The 17,420-nt window shown below is 43.8% G+C and overlaps 1 protein-coding gene across 1 annotated transcript; it reads left to right on the top strand.

The window, feature by feature from the left end:
- Nucleotides 1–875: 875 nt before the first annotated feature.
- On the top strand, nt 876–16,840 carry LOC109888066 (pituitary tumor-transforming gene 1 protein-interacting protein-like). Its single transcript, XM_031787050.1, has 7 exons — nt 876–1,203; nt 1,510–1,556; nt 2,262–2,370; nt 4,747–4,858; nt 5,835–5,900; nt 8,949–8,995; nt 15,162–16,840. The coding sequence occupies exons 1-7, from the start codon at nt 1,089–1,091 to the stop codon at nt 15,209–15,211; spliced, it is 546 nt and encodes a 181-aa protein (XP_031642910.1). The 5' UTR covers nt 876–1,088; the 3' UTR covers nt 15,212–16,840.
- Nucleotides 16,841–17,420: the final 580 nt, after the last annotated feature.

Below are 17,420 nucleotides of genomic sequence, written 5' to 3'. Positions count from 1 at the left end.
TTTTGAACCTTATCTTTTTTAGATTTTTTTACAAATAATTTGTTAAACAAAGTTTTTCCATGAGCAATTGTATTAGTATTAAATAATATATTTTAAAAAAAAATGCACTCAGTATTTGTATGATTTATTTATTTGATATACTATTTTTGGCTGATCTTTATCAAGGGTGCCAATAAGTATTGTCTTGACTGTATATTGCTCAGCGATGTATTTCACTCAAAGATATTGTAATCAAATCCATAATTATTTACAGGCATTGGAGAGTTTATTCATTCAAAACATGTTATTACAAGGCAATTGATAGCTATTAGACACCAATTCATTCTAGAATTAGGCCTGGTTTAAATGATCTAAAGCTTTTTGGCTCTACATATTAAAGCAATTATCTTTGCCATTGTTGTTAGGGCATCGACCTTGTAGGAATAATGAATGTGGCAGGTGCTAGTTTTGTTATCTATACTGTAGCACATATAACCCCAGAACCCTTGCTAGATAGCCAGGTGGGAGCTCCAAGGAGAGCCTTGCATCATTACCACCATGAGTTGGGATCGACAGTTAACCTGTCAATTCACCACTGTGATGAATGCGTCAGTGGCCAGATGCAAAGTGGGAAAGTCACCCAGATTAGACTCGAATTAGATACATATGACCTTCATCTCGCTCAATTAAATTACATCCAAAAGGCTTTATTGGCATGGAGTCTAACCACAGAAGCATATTAAATCTGACGACGGAAATGAGATCTCACCCTCAATGGGAAACTGGTTTGATAGTTACCCTGATAATTTATGACAATGGCGATTCGTATTTTTTTCCTCTGCCGGTACCAGACTGATGGTGTTGTACCGCAACCTGGTGGATAATGTGAGCACTCTCGCTTGTACTGCGCCCTGCACTAGGTGTCAGTATGTGCTTTTTCGTCCTTTTATGGAAAGTATCTTCAACCTAGAAGAGAACCAGGAAGTAACTCCGTCGTTTGTTTAGATTATTAGCTAGAACGCGCTTGGCAACTTCGTGAGTTACGTTTTTGCTTGCTTTAGAAAGTGAAAGGTGTAGCTAGATAGGGTCTTTCAAAATAGCATCATAACATGAATAAAACAAAGAGGGGAATCATGAGCTCATTGCTTGTTGTTGTGGCTGTAACCTATGTCCTCGTTAGCCGAGCAGAATGTCACACTAGTACAACGCCAACGCCATTGAAGTGTAAGATACTATTCCTACATTTTTGGTTACGACATGTATCAACAGCATTCAGTATTGTCATTTCTCGTTACATTTATTTGTTTGCATTATGTCGCTTCCAAGGTCTCGATGGCTAGCTAGCTAACTATAAGTGAAATGCGTCATCAGCTAACGTTAGCTTGCTAGGTGAGCAAAAATCATCAACTTTGAGTTGGTGTGACATGCACAATAATGTAGACAGTATGGCGATTTAGCCTATTTTTTTTAGCAGAGCACAGCTAAGCCTTACTGAATTCAAATAAGAACACACATGTCCTTTCATTTCAGCTTGCAAAGCCTTCTCAACATGTGACTCATGCACTCAAAACCCAAAGGTAAGCAGAATATTATGTAACACTTCCTATTTGTAAAGCATTATAGTCTGTATAGCCTTCGCTACAAAGTTTACGTTATCACTCGGTCTATGTTCAATAATATATGTATTTTTTTGTAAATTTGTACCATTTTGTACAAGGGTCACATCATTGCAAGTAACGTTAATCTGTCTGAATCTATTTTAAGTTACTCAATATAAATTAGAGCAGGGAACTAACTATACGATATTATCACGATACTTAGATACCGATACGATATATATTATGATTCTCATTATTCCATATGTATTGCGATTCGATGTTCCAAACATATTGCGCACCATATGTCTGCTGCAGAGGGACGAGAACCATGAGAAAACAACAAGTTTGAGCAGTCATGGAAATAAAAATACTGTCAACAAATTGACTACCAATTTAAAAATATGGAAAACAATCTTTGAAGGAAAGATACTGGAGTTTTGGTATAGGTATAGCCAACTAGCACAGAAGTAATATTGTGATATTGTCAAAACGATGCAGTATGATATATCATCAAAAATAATAACTCTATGTAATTATCAATTCCCCACCCCCCATCACTAATAGAAATACATTAAATTGATGGACACAGTCAAGGACATGGGTGAAGGCTGGGAATAGGTGATCCAACTCTTTGAGAATTGAAGTATTAGGCTAATGCTGAGTGTCTTTTTTGTCTTTTCTCAGTGCCTGTGGTGCATGACCAACGACACGTGCACAGACTACCCAGTGAGCTACATTCTGCCTCCGCCTGCAGTGTGTAAACTGTCACAGGCACGATGGGGAGTGTGTTGGGGTGAGTGAAATTAAGTTTTACTTGATGTGACCTCCCATTAGACCTCCTGATGTGGGTGCAGGCATTAATTCTAATAAACTTATTGTAGTGTTCGATTTAGACATGAATTAGTATAATCAAGCGTGTTACTACTTTGCTAGAACAAAAGCCCGCCCTCCACCCACATCAGCCCATGGCGGACCACATGCTTAGTTGGGTGTCTGTTAAGGTCAATATAGCAACAGTCAGATTAATACAGAATAGTACATCTGATTGTGGTTGTTGGAGCCCAAATTTTTCGGGGCATGGATTCTACAAGGTGTCAATTGGTATCACAGGACCTAACGTGTGCCAGGAAAACATTCCCCACACCATTACACCACCAGCAGCCTTTACCGCTGACACCAGGCAGGATGAGGTCATGTACTGCTCGTGTTCCCACTGGAGCTGCTTCTTCTTGTTTTTAGCTGGTAGGAGTGGAACCAGGTGTGGTCGTCTGCTGCAATAGCCAATCCGTGACAAGGACTGAAGAGTCCTGCACGCCACTTTTGAACTGTGCCGTTATTTGCCTGTTTGTGGCCCGCCTGTTAGCTTGCACAATTCTTGCCATTCTCCTTTGACCTCGCTCATCAACGAGCTGTTTTCACCCACAGGACTATCGCTGACTGGATGTTTTTTGTTTGTCACACCATTCCTAGACACTACTGTGCCTGTAAACTCCAGGAGGCTGGCCAGTTTCTGAGATACTGGAAAAGGGCCCAATTGGCACCGACGATCATACCACGCTCAAAGTCGCTTAGGTCACTCGTTTTGCCCATTCTAATGTTCAAACAGTAACGGAATGCATCTGCCTGCATAATATAGTAAGCCACGTAACTCACTCTCTGTAGGAGCTAATCATTTTCATGAACTGGGTGGTGTTCCTCATAAACGGGCCACGGAGAAAGTATTCACGCCCCTTGACTTTTTCTACATTTGGTTGTGTTTGTTAAAGACAGAGATTTTGTCACTGGCCTACACACAATACTCCATAATGTCAGTGTAATTATAGTTTATAACATGTTTTTTGAATGACCACCTCATCTCGGGTACCCCACACATACAATTATCTGTATGCTCTCTCAGTCGACCAGTGAATTTTAAACACCGATTCAACCACAAAAACCAGGGAGGTTTTCCAATGCCTCGCAAAGAAGGGCACATATTGGTTGACGGGTAAAAAAAAATCTTTGAATATCCCTTTGAACATGTTGAAGTTATTAATTACACTTTGGGTGGTGTATCAATATACCCAATCACTGCAAAGATACAGGCATTCTTTTTAACTCAGTTTCCAGAGAGGAAGGAAACTGCTCAGGGACTTTAAAACAGTTAGTTTAATGGCTGTGTCTCGGTCCCAGCTTTGATGCACCTGTACTGTCTCCGCCTTCTACTAGATGGTAGCAGGGTGGAACAAGCCGTGGCTCATTCAGGCCTAGTATATGTCAGTCAGCCTGCCCCCTCTGGCTGTTCTGTGTTGATTAAAGAGCCCCCCCCTACTGACTGATCCACACTCACACTGGGGCTGCCTGCTGAAGCTGCTTGCTTGCTCTGATCACAGGCCTCTGGGCCACATGACAACAGCATGTGGTTTCTGGCTGGTTTCTGAGCACAACCATGGGGTTAGATACCAGGGCTAAATAATAAGGAATAACACACATTCCACACTGTTGTTATGATCATTTTAATAATTAAAGAAGAGATCTATTATTTTGTTTTCTGAAAAAATCTCCCTGACACACATATTGGCATATTTAATTAAGAATACAATGTTTAATGACATGAGAATCTGGAAACAACCATCTTTGTCCAAATGAGTTACTAATCAGTTTAAATCCTTCTCAACTTGTGACTCATGCCTTCAAAACCCACAGGTAAGAAGAATATTATGCAGCAATTCTTGACCAACATTTATTTTGTCCAAACTAAATCGAGGAAGTAGAAAAATCTTGACATAAAACCCCACTTGTAATTTCAAAAACACACCAGCAGGTGGCAGTAATGTCTAACAAAGATGCATTGTTGAATAGTGGTCTGAGTGCCAAGCTGAGTGATATGAAAAGCTCAATCACAGGCTGGTACTGCTCAGGCTAATTAAATAATACTGCATATCTGACTTTCTCTACCAATCAACATCAGTGCAGTCTTTATACCCCTCATTTCAATCTATTTGATTCCTCATGGGTTTATTAGTCATTATGATAGAATAAATTCATAATCACATGAATAATGAAATGTTCTCTTCATCCTTGATAAAGGATAGTGTTGTGAACGTGTGTGAAATTAACTTAAAAATCGAATAAACTTGAAGCATGTTATTTGTTCATATCTTGACCTTTGACCTGTTCTCTGTTCCAGTGAACTTCGAGGCTCTGATCATTGCCATGGCAGTGTTAGGCGGGACCATCATCATCAGCATTGCAGTCTGTTGCTGCTGCTGCTGCTGTTGCTGCAAGAAACGTCAATCAGGGTAATACAGGAAGTGATGTCACAGAATTGCCCTTTCTCGCCTAATATTAAGGGATACTTGCAAAGAATGGCAATGGCTTTATCAGTCAGTCTTGATCATTATCCTAGGAAAACCTCCACTCTAACCATATCAGACTCCTCATAAATGCTGATATTACTCATATCCTTTGTTACATCCAACATGAAATTATTCAAAATGTAAATCTCTATTCACGTGCACCATCCATGTACAGTGATTATACCCTTTTATTAAAACCGGTAGGTACAGTCCTGGATGGTGATCTTGTCCTGCTTATTATGTGATTCTAGGAGGGAGGAAGAAGAAACTGTCACTATAGCAGAATGTTTTAAAACGGCATGTCAATCAAGTGCTTTCTGGCCTGACACCCTGATTGGCAGCCATTTTAAATGCACCCGCTCTATGCAGCTCAATCAATCTATCCTAACTAAACATGAAGGCCGTGAAGATGAAACAACATGTCTGTCCGAAATGAAATTCTACAGACACGCTCACACAGTTCATATTTCTCACCTCCCAATCATTGGAATGCCTCTGCATATATTGGCAAAGTTATTTGTTCCATTTTAAGATTACATCCAATTAACAAAGATGACACCTCTCTCGTTTCCCCAGCAGAACCTCTCACCTGTCAGAACCTTTCCCCTTTCCAAGCTTACACAACAGCAGCCTCACTTTTTTTGCATTAAACACAACCAGCAGAATAACAGGATACAGGATTACTTCTTGTTGGCAGCATCCATGCAAAGTGAAGAGCAACAGCCGTTCTGTACAACAGATCTTGCAGTGTTATTGTTGACAAGGAATACACTCCAAGTCTCGTTTCCACTTGGAGACAAAGTATATCATATACTGTACAAGGACAGTGTGTTCATAAGACCAGTCTGTGCTAGTCTGTCTGTCTAAACCGTGATGTTTCAAGGTGATTGTAACGCTGCCTGTGTCTCTGTCTCACCAGGCCAGACAGAGATGAGGAGAGGTTTGCCAGGAAGAGAGAGGAGATCAGACAGCGTGCTGATGAACGGTAAGGATTCCTTAGTTATCGCACCCTCTGCTTCACACTGGCTTTCAAACCACTACTAAAGGATGCCCCATTTTATCAACACCGTGATTTGTGTGAAACCATACTGTTAGTTGCTTAGATTTTTGGAAAGGTGCTTGTATCCGTTTCAATGATCGCAAGCTCTTCCCACAGCTACCTAGTCAGATTCAGAGTTTTCTACTCTGTTGTTGGTGATCATCTATAGAGACGTTCTCTGTCAGGGTTGGGGATTTGAACAGTTGGTGAGCTGTTCCTACGGCTCTTCAAGCAGAACCGTCCCCAGGAGAAGTGTGTGTGTGTGTGTGTGTGTGTGTGTGTGTGTGTGTGTGTGTGTGTGTGTGTGTGTGTGTGTGTGTGTGTGTGTGTGTGTGTGTGTGTGTGTGTGTGTGTGCATCCAAACACCAACTGAGAGGATTGTAATCACTGACTCCAGTTCTTAGTCCTCAGCAGCTGATAATGAGGTCATAGGTGTGTGGTGAGTATAGAACATGCTACTACATCTTGTAGTGTAGTGGTAGTAATGGGATTCTGAGCCTCCTACACTGAATAACAGTGTACTGAAGCTGGTCTGGAACCGCCCTCCCTTTACATAAATGTTTCAGCCTTTCTTTCAATTGTTTCCCGCCTGTCGTCCACTGAGGATAGCCTGATGTGTTGTTTAACGCAGTGAGCAGTCAGTCATGCAGAAAGACTGTCGATAACAGTACGTTTATCATGTGGTGTACTGGGGAGTTTAGTTTCACTGTGTGTTTCTGAATTAAATCAGCCTCTGTGAACCTTTCTTCTATCAAGCCAAGGAATGTAGAGTATATTCACTCAGTCAGTTCCTGATGTGGATCAAACCACTATAGTCTGTGTTAGTGTACTGACCTACATAGACAGTGTTGGTGTTCTGATGGGAACAGAGGGGACCCAGGCCTGTTTTAGGCACCATGGGAGAGGAGGGAGCCTCTAGAGAGATTACAGCATGTTTACAGCACATCCCCAGAGTCTGCAGATGGAGAGGTTAGGGCACAGCTAAGAGCTCTGAGCTCTCTGTCATCTGAGCCACAGATGGGGAACGTTCTACAGTACAACTAAACAGACATAAGTTATCACATCCCCACCATCCAAACTCCACCGACTTTTACTGTATCTCTATGTTGGAGAATGTCCCATTGAAATAACACAGGGTATAGGTTAAGTTAGTCCCGACTCCCTATCAAACCACAGGGTTTACGGAGGTCTAAGACAGCGGTAGAGAGCGAGTTTAGAAAGACAGAGTGCACTTGAGTCTTTGAGATTGTATTCAACCCTCTCGCTCTTTTTCATTTTCTTCCAGTTGCTCACCCTCCCTCCTCCCCTCCCACTTGTTGCCTTCGTGCATGGTTATGTGGGAGTCAGTCAGCTGAGAGGGAGGGAGGTGGGGGAGACAGATGGTAGTCTGTGGTCAGGACAGCCTCTGCTCCTCTCTGCTCCCTGTGTTGTCAGCCTGCCTGCCTCCACTGATTGCTGCTCCCAAGATCACTACCTGGCATTAAAGAGCCCAGACTGATTTACACTGTCTGTCTTTGTGTGGGACTGCCACTGGGGTTCCAGTGAATTTACGTCCCTGGAGGGGCCAACAAAACAATCACAACCACCTCCCCTACCTGCCTCCTTTGTGTCCCCCATAAAGTTAGAGCGATGGCTGAATGGCAGGCTCCTCAGCATGCCCTGTGCTCGTATTTCACCTACTGCTGGCCATGTCAGTGTAAAACACAGCGTCTTGTTGTTTACGAGCCTCTATCAGGGGCCGTGGGGAGGTAAACAATGACACTAAAGCCGCCTTAAATAATGTCAGATGTCTAAAGGCTTAATGCTGCCACTTTAAGGCATGGCAGCTTCGTTCAGCAAGATGGAGGGTGGAGTCAACTTTTTGTTTGTAGAGGACAGATATAGATGCCACTTTAAGGCATGGCAGCTTCGTTCAGCAAGATGGAGGGTGGAGTCAACTTTTTGTTTGTAGAGGACAGATATAGATGCCACTTTTGTTATTGATTGCTTTTGACAACCATATTTGATATCTCCGCTACTGCAGTCCGTAAATGTACTTGAAAAGGTATTTGCAGCTTGGGCAAAGTTCTTCCATTAAGCGGGGCTCCTCTGAGGAGGCTGGGGGAGTATGGTGCAGCAACTGTGAAGTGTCACTGGTGAGAAAGCTGAGGTTCTAAAAGCAGCAGTGTGAAACAACATGTAACAAGTTTAGCAGAAACACCCACTGACTGAGTACGTTTACATGCACAATAATAATTGGATATTAAAGTGATTATGGCATTAGGCCTAGTATGGCAATAGTCATGTAAACACCTTAGTCTGCTTAGCTTAATCAGCGTAAGGTTTAAATTGAAGCACTCTGGAATTATTAGGACATGTAAACAGTTTAATCCATGTTCCAGCGGTGTAATTGATCTGCACATTTACCAGCACCGGTAGCACAAGCCTCCCTCTTATACACGAGTGAAGTGAGTTTGGAAAAACAGAAAGTATGCATCTTAGAATTCATTTTCACATACAAACGTTATATGTCCTAACTCGGAATCAAATCGGCTTCGAAAAAATAACATGGTCGCTGTGGTAGAATTTTTATTTTGGCTATTTTCTGCATTTATCAAAAGTCCCGTTCAGATGTGTCCATGTAAACAGGATTATTTGGGAAATTCTTCTTCTTGCAAAACATGTCAACGTTTTAATCAAACTATTATATTAATCTGACGATCCTCAATAATTGTGTGATTGTGTGCATATAACAGTGCTCTCTGAATGGTGGTTTATAAAGTATGAGGCTTGTATTCACAATCTCCTTCATTACCCAGAAGTACTGGCTGAGAAGACGTTATAAATCCTACATTACCCAGAAGTACTGAATGAGAAGACTTTATAAATAATTTCCTAATGTTCATTATCCTGCGCTGTGTTCTTCTGTTAGCGGGTTATTACATGTTCCAGTGTTGCTTATTGTCATGTTACTTTGTGATAGAACATGACTAGCGTTGTCCTCTACTCTGACAGGAAGGTGGAGAGGAAGGTGAGGCACGATGACATCCGCAAGAAGTATGGTACGTATCTCCCTCTCCCTCGCTACATGTATAGAAGTTAAATATCATTATTTTAGCTATTTTATTAGGATCCACATTAACTGTTGCCATAGCATCAGCTACTCTTCCTGGGGTCCAGACAAAACGTGATGCAGAACAGATCAAGGACAGAACTACATAAATGTATACAATGGTATGTCTCAACTTTTTACTAGCAACTTATCTTGTATCTAATATGAACCAAGGACTGCCTCTAACCTCTTATGCAATTAGACCCAAGATACACTTCCTTATATAATCTTACCCAATGACCTTGCTCTACTTTACCTGATATGAAAGTCTTCTGAGACTGTACATTTACAAGCCTCTTACTGTTCTGTGACCTGATGTGCTTAACTTGGGCGTAATGGGATGAGCATTCAGCGTTCATTGTCCTCTATCCATAGGGCCGTCCATTTCCATATTTTCTAGGGTGTTGCTTATTGAATTTCCATCCTCGGTCACATTAATTCATTATTCAGCGTAGTGAACATGTCCCAAAGCAAGCCAACGCAGCCCACATATTGGTTACTCTACCTCAAGTCTCTCGAAATCAATTCTTACACGATGCGTCACACTTTGGATGTCAGATACTGGGCATCTCATTACCGTCTGCATGTTAGTACAGGTCAGCACAAGACACACAGATCCCCATGTTGAAACATTGATACAGAAACACAGGCCAACTCGGTCTCAGGTCATATCTTGATTCTGAATACTGTAACAACCCGTAAGGCTTGGTTAACTGGTTTATTCAGTATGCTAGACAGTGTATGAGAGTGGGGGGAGCAGTGAGGTGACTAGGAATGAACAGCAGTCTGTAGGGCAGAGGGCTCCCTGGGGTGAATAGGAATGATGGTAGATATGAGCACTGCAGTCAGTCCCAGGGTTGACCGAAATGCGGGTGGGATTTCCGGACTTCCTGCTTATTCCCTCCTTATTCCAGGAATTATCCAACTGAGGTTTTTGGAAAACCTAGGAATTTTGGGAAAGTCGCCGGCATTTTTCAGTCCTTAGTCAGTCTATATGAATTATGGGAGTTGAGACAAGCAGGACAGAGTGTCTCTGGGGTCTGGTACTGTAACCTCTGCTCTATGCTAGGCCTCTGACCCTGGGACTGAAGAGAGGGGGGGGGGGGTGTATATGAAGACATCTGCTGCTGGTTAAGTGTGAGAGGGGGGTAGCACAACTCTAAAGCTGTCTGAAAAGTGACTATTCCTAGTGAATGTTTCTCTGTTATTGATGTGTTGTCAAGTTTGAGATCTTTCCATGCATTGCCTTCACGTTCTCGAGGTGTGTGTTTGTCTTAATGTCTCTGGTATCGGTTGCAGTTCCACATAAATTGTGAATTTCTTTATGGACAATATGACAGAGTGATGGATGGTGGTCTCCTTCACATGCCCCCTGCTTACTGAAGTCTATATACATTAGGGACCGCTTGGCATTTGTCTGCTACTCAAACAAGGTGTGTGTGTGTGTGCCTTTCACTCAGTCAATCCTCAGAGATCAAACAACACCTAGTGACCTGCACCACATTCCCATCATCTCGACAGCCTCTGTACAACCCTCCTTGGCAGCCTCTGTACAACCCTCCTTGGCAGCCTCTGTACAACCCCCCCTTGGCAGCCTCTGTACAACCCCCCCTTGGCAGCCTCTGTACAACCCCCCCCCTTGGCAGCCTCTGTACAACCCCCCCCCCCTTGGCAGCCTCTGTACAACCCCCCCCCTTGGCAGCCTCTGTACAACCCCCCCCTTGGCAGCCTCTGTACAACCCTCCTTGGCAGCCTCTGTACAAACCCCCCTTGGCAGCCTCTGTACAATCCCCCCCATGGCAGCCTCTGTACAAACCCCCCATGGCAGCCTCTGTACAACCCTCCTTGGCAGCCTCTGTACAAACCCTCCTTGGCAGCCTTTGTACAAACCCCCCTTGGCAGCCTCTGTACAAACCCCCCCATTGCAGACTCTGTACAAACCCCCCCATTGCAGCCTCTCTACAATCCCTCCTTGGCAGCCTCTGTACAATCCCCCCCATGGCAGCCTCTGTACAACCCCCCCCCCCCCCCCCTTGGTGTGTGTGTGTGTGTGTGTGCCTTTCACTCAGTCAATCCTCAGAGATCAAACAACACCTAGTGACCTGCACCACATTCCCATCATCTCGACAGCCTCTGTACAACCCTCCTTGGCAGCCTCTGTACAACCCTCCTTGGCAGCCTCTGTACAAACCCCCCTTGGCAGCCTCTGTACAATCCCCCCCTTGGCAGCCTCTGTACAACCCCCCCCTTGGCAGCCTCTGTACAACCCCCCCCCCCTTGGCAGCCTCTGTACAACCCCCCCCCCTTGGCAGCCTCTGTACAACCCTCCTTGGCAGCCTCTGTACAACCCCCCCCCTTGGCAGCCTCTGTACAACCCCCCCCCTCCCCCCCCCCCCCCCCCCCCTTGGCAGCCTCTGTACAACCCCCCCCCTTGGCAGCCTCTGTACAACCCCCCCCCCTTGGCATCCTCTGTACAAACCCCCCTTGACAGCCTCTGTACAATCCCCCCCATGGCAGCCTCTGTACAAACCCCCCATGGCAGCCTCTGTACAAACCCCCATGGTAGCCTCTGTACAAACCCCCCTTGGCAGCCTCTGTACAAACCCCCCCATTGTATCCTCTGTACAATCCCTCCTTGGCAGCCTCTGTACAATCCCCCCTTGGCAGCCTCTGTACAATCCCCCCCCATGGCAGCCTCTGTACAATACCCCCCATGGCAGCCTCTGTACAATACCCCCCATGGCAGCCTCTGTACAATACCCCCCATGGCAGCCTCTGTACAATACCCCCCTTGGCAGCCTCTGTACAACCCCCCCCCCCTTGGCAGCCTCTGTACAACCCCCCCCTTGGCAGCCTCTGTACAATCCCCCTTGGCAGCCGCTGTACAATCCCTCCCTTGGCAGCCTCTGTACAACCCCCCCTTGGCAGCCGCTGTACAACCCTGTACAACCCAGCAGCAGGGCCTTTGTGCAAAATGACCTCCAGCAGGCCACAAATGTGCATGTGTCTGCTCAAACGGTCAGAAACAGACTCCATGAGGGTGGTATGAGGGCCCGACGTCCACAGCTGGGGGTTGTGCTAACAGCCCAACACCGTGCAGGACGTTTGACATTTGCCAGATAACACCAAGATTGGCAAATTTGCCACTGGCGCCCTGTGCTCTTCACAGATGAAAGCAAGTTCACACTGAGCACGTGGAGAACGTTCTGCTGCCTGCAACATCCTCCAGCATGACCGGTTTGGCAGTGGGTCAGTCATGGTGTGGGGTGGCATTTCTTTGGAGGGGCCGCACAGTCCTCCATGTGCTCGCCAGAGGTAGCTTGACTGACATTAGGTACCGAGATGAGATCCTCAGACCCCTTGCGAGACCATATGCTGGTGCGGTTGGCCCTGGGTTCCTCCTAATGCAAGACAATGCTAGACCTCATTTGGCTGGAGTGTGTCAGTAGTTCCTGCAAGAGGAAGGCATTGATGCTATGGACTGGCCCGCCGTTCCCCCAGACATGAATCCAATTGAGCACATCTGGGACATCATGTCTCGCTCCATCCACCAACGCCACGTTGCACCACAGACTCTCCAGGAGTTGGCGGATGCTCTAGTCCAGGTCTGGGAGGAGATCCCTCAGGAGACCATCCGCCACGTCATCAGGAGCATGCCCAGGCATTGTAGGGAGGTCATACAGGCACGTGGAGGCCACACACACTACTGAGCCTCATTTTGACTTGTTTTAAGGACATTTTATCAAAGTTGGATCAGCCTGAGTGTCACTCCAAATCCAGACCTCCATGGGTTGATAAATTTGATTTCCATTGATCATTTTTGTGTGATTTTGTTGTTAGCACATTCAACTATGTAAAGGAAAAAGTATTTAATAAGAATATTTCATTCATTCAGATCTAGGATGTGTTATTTTAGTGTTCCCTTAATTTTTTTGAGCAGTGTATATTGAGCCATTACATCAGTTCCTTTTTCACTAGGGTATAAAAATTAAGTAACACGCATGCAATATCCCTTTGTCATTCAACACCATTAAGAAAAGAAAAGAACTGGCAGTTCAAAAGGACAGATGGTCGTAGACCTTCATAAACCTGGTAATGGCTACAAGAAGATCCACAAATGATTGAATATACCACTGAGCACTGTCAGGGCAATTATTAAAACATTCTAAAGATATGGAACAGTTGAAAACCTCACGGGTAGAGGAAACAAATGCATTTTGCCCCCCAGGATAGAGAGGAGGATGGTGAGAGAAGCAACAAAATCCCCAAGAATCACTGTGAAAGAATTGCAGGCCTTGGTGGCGTCTTGGGGTCACCAGGTTTCAAAAAGCACCATCAGACGCCACCTCCACAACCACAAGCTCTTTGGAAGGGTTGCCAGAAGAAAGCCCTTAATGACCCCAAGACACAGACGCAAGCGCTTTGTTTGTCAAGCATCATTACAGAGATGCATACAAGGAGAGGCACCTCATTCTCACGGTGAAGTATGGTGGTGGGTCAGTGATGTTTTGGGGCTGTTTTAATTCCAGAGGTCCAGGGGCACTGGTTAAGATTGATGGCATAATGAATTCCACCAAGTACCAGGCAATTTTGGCTGACAATCTGGTTGCCTCTGCCAGAAGGCTGGGACTTGGCCGTATGTGGACTTTCCAACAAGACAATGACCCAAAACATACCTCAAGCATACCTCAAGATCCACACAGATGGTTCTGTGACAACAAAATCAATGTTCTGCCATGGCCATCTCAGTCGCCAGACCTCAATCCAATCGAACACCTGTGGACTGAGTTGAAGAGGACAGTTGATAAGCGCAAACCCAAGAATGTGAAGGATCTTGAAAGGATCTGCATAGAGGAATGGTCCAAAATCCCTCCAAATGTGTTCCTTGTCAAACATTACAGGAAAAGACCAAATGTGTTCCTTGTCAATCATTACAGGAAAAGACCATGCTTTTATTCTTGCCAGAGGTGGTGTCACTAAGTACTAAATGAGTAGTGCCAATAATTATGAAACCTTTATTTTGGTGAAATGTATTTTGTATGAAATAATTGTATGATTTTGGTGGGTTCCATTGAAACATTAATAAAGTACTGTATTTCTCACATGTTGGTATTGTGAGTTTATCCCTATAATTTTATTGTTTATATTTGTTTCAGTATTGTTTGTACATTGCCAGTAATTTTGGAGCCCACTATATAATACCATGATGAACATGAACCTTCTTATGATTGGAAAAATGTTAGCCATCTTATCAGGGAGTTGGTCAACCATGGTTTGCCAGTGCTGTGTTAAGATAGTGTGTAAAATAATGAATTTGAAGAATTTATCTGCACTGTATGTTTGTTTGTTAGCTAGCTAGCCAGGCTGTTTTAGAGGAATGATTCCATTAGGGTTTTAACTTAACCACCAATTTGCCAACATTCCATTCGAACAATGCAGTCAATCCACATCATACACTGGCTGAAATCAGTTGATGATAGGACTTAGAGATGTTGTAAATGCAACAAGTACTGATTGTATCAATAGGGCTAAGGCACTGCAGGGCTAAGGCACTGCATCTCAGTGCAAGAGGTGTCACTACAGTCCCTGGTTCGAATCCAGGCTGTATCACATCCGGCCATGATTGGGAGTCCCATAGGGTCCCCGGCCAAACCAGCGTCTTCCAGGTTTGGCCGGGGTAGGCCATCTTGCCTAGTTAAATTTAAAAAAATACAAATATCATGTAGTTTTCCAAGATAACAAAACATTTGACATTTATGGTCTGTTTGCATATATTTTAGAGGCTATTTAAACATAACATTTGTATGAAACCCAATATAAACTGTATTATTATGAAGGTATTTTAGGGAGGCAATTCTATAACACAATTTCTGATATCACATATCAGGATTATGCCTCTACTGCCATTCATTCCAATTAGACTTGTTTGCATTTTTCCCTGACCAATATATGGTTGCTATTTTGACCACATTCTGGAACTTTGAGGGTTAATGTCTCTAGTAATTGAATAGGATCTCTATGCTCCAGCCAGCCTCTGTACAACCCCTACACAGCTCAGTCATAATGTTCAATGTTCCCCATCTTTGCTTTTTATTTCTCTCTCTTTGTTTTTACAGGTCTTGTCCCTGACTCTGACCACCCATACAGCAAGTTTGAAAATGAGTAAACCAGAAACCTGTGTGAGAGAGAAGATGATGGCTCTGCTCTGCTCCATCCTCTTTGGGCTGACTAGCATCCTGTCCTGCTGACTGTTTTAGCTTAGAGAGCAGACACACACACCTATATATCAAGACCGGTCTATTCATCTAAATCAAAACCTTTGCCTATAATTATTAAATGCAGTTTTTATTCATTCATTTTAGGTTCTGATTGAAAATTATTTGCAGTTTGAGAACGTTATGTTTTTCACACGATTAAGAAGTTTGAAGAAGTCTGTAATATTTAGTTTGCTGTTGGAGACGCGGAGCTTAACTTTCTGCACATTGTCTGTGTATTTTTGTGAAATCTGATTTCAAGAGCCTTTGTTTTAAATTACTGTAATATCTGTGAGTACGTTTTCGCTTTGTATATATTTCATAAACCAAGATCATAATTATGCTCAATCTGATATATTTCCTAATACATTTTTTATTTTAAAGTCAAATGTTTAACATTTTAACGACTTAACAAGTCTAAGATCACCATGCGCAATGCCAAGCGTCGTCTGGAGTGGTGTAAAGCTCACCGCCGTTGGACTCTAAAGCAGTGGAAACTCCTTGTCTGGAGTGATGAATCACTCTTCACCATCTGATAGTCCTGAAGGATGAATCTGGGTTTGGGGGATGCCAGGCGAACGCTACCTACCTGAATGCTTAGTGACAACTGTAAAGTTTGGTGTAGGAGGAATAATGATCTGGGCCATTTTTCATTGTTCGGCCTAGGCCCTTTAGTTTCAGTGAAGGGAAATCTTAATGCTGCAGCATACAATGACATTCTAGACGTTTCTGTGCTTCCAACTTTGTGGCAACAGTTTGGGGAAGGCCCTTTCCTGTTTCAGCATGACAATACCCCGTGCACAAAGCGAGGTCCATACAGAAATGGTTCATCAAGATTGGTGTGGAAGAAGAACTTGATTGGCTTGCACAGAGTTCTGACATCAACCCCATCGAACACCTTTGGGATGAATTGGAATGCCGACTGCGAGCCAGGCCTAATATCCCAACATCAGTGCCCGACTTCACAAATGCTCTTGTGGCTGAAGGGAAGCAAATCCCAGCAGAAATGTTCCAACATCTAGTGGAATGTCTTCCCAGAGGAATGGAGGCTGTTATAGCAGCAAATGGGGGACCAACGCCATATTAATGCCCATGATTTTGGAATTAGATGTTTGACACGCAGGTGTCCACATACTTTTGGTCATGAAGTGAACCTCAGCCTCTCCACCCCTTCTTATTCATAACCACACCTCAATCTACCAGATGTCTGGATGAGGTTGCCAGTCCTTATAATGACAAATGTACTGCTCTGTATGGACATTCAACATCTTAATGGCAGCGCCACTAAGGAAAGTTTGGTCATTAAAGGGATACTTTGGAATTTAGGCAATGATGCCCTACATCTACTTCCGCTGAGTCAGATGAGCTCGTAGATAGCATTTTTATGTCTGTGTCCGGTATGAAGGAAGTTGGAGGTATTTTCACAAGTATGCTAGGAGATAGTCATTGCGCTAATGCTACACTGAAGAAAAAAAAAATGTAACGTGAAGTGTTGGTCCCATGTTTCATGAGCTGAAATAAAAGATCGCAGAAATGTTCCATATGCACAGAAAGCGGATTTCTCTCTATGCACAAATTTGGGCAGATATAAGCTACACACAATGACCAAATTTGCATTTTATTGCAATTTGAATGCAGAGATACCGTGATGAGATTCTAAGGCCCATTGTATCTTGCCATTCATCTGACGCCATAACCTCAAATATGAGAGTGTACACTTGTTTAGGCTAGTGGCAAAACTGCTATCTAAAAGGAATCTAATTCTAATGCTTGTCGATGCTTTGTTGTTGCGCCTTCTGCACGTGTGCACAGTCTGAATCTACAATGACAGGCACAGCCTATTTGACATGCAAATCTCCTGAAAAGCTTATCTCCAGTTCTGTCATTTGCAATGCAGACAACATCCAAACTGACAACACAGAGACAGACAACACCCTTGACCAGATCAGACGTTTTTTAAAGGTGAAAATACTGGGCAGGAGAAGTCAAATCAGGTGATTATGAAACACTCGGGAAGTGGTCCAAGGCAGATTAAAGGACATGTCATATTCATCTGAGGCTCACCACTTTTATTGGTTTTATTGAACAGTTATAAAGAGGTTCTTGGGCAGTCATGCTGTG

The sequence above is a fragment of the Oncorhynchus kisutch genome, linkage group LG13, assembly GCF_002021735.2.
Source record: "Oncorhynchus kisutch isolate 150728-3 linkage group LG13, Okis_V2, whole genome shotgun sequence".
Lineage (NCBI taxonomy): Eukaryota > Metazoa > Chordata > Actinopteri > Salmoniformes > Salmonidae > Oncorhynchus > Oncorhynchus kisutch.
Note: the sequence above shows the minus strand (reverse complement) of the source record. Positions and strands in the feature narration are given on the sequence as shown.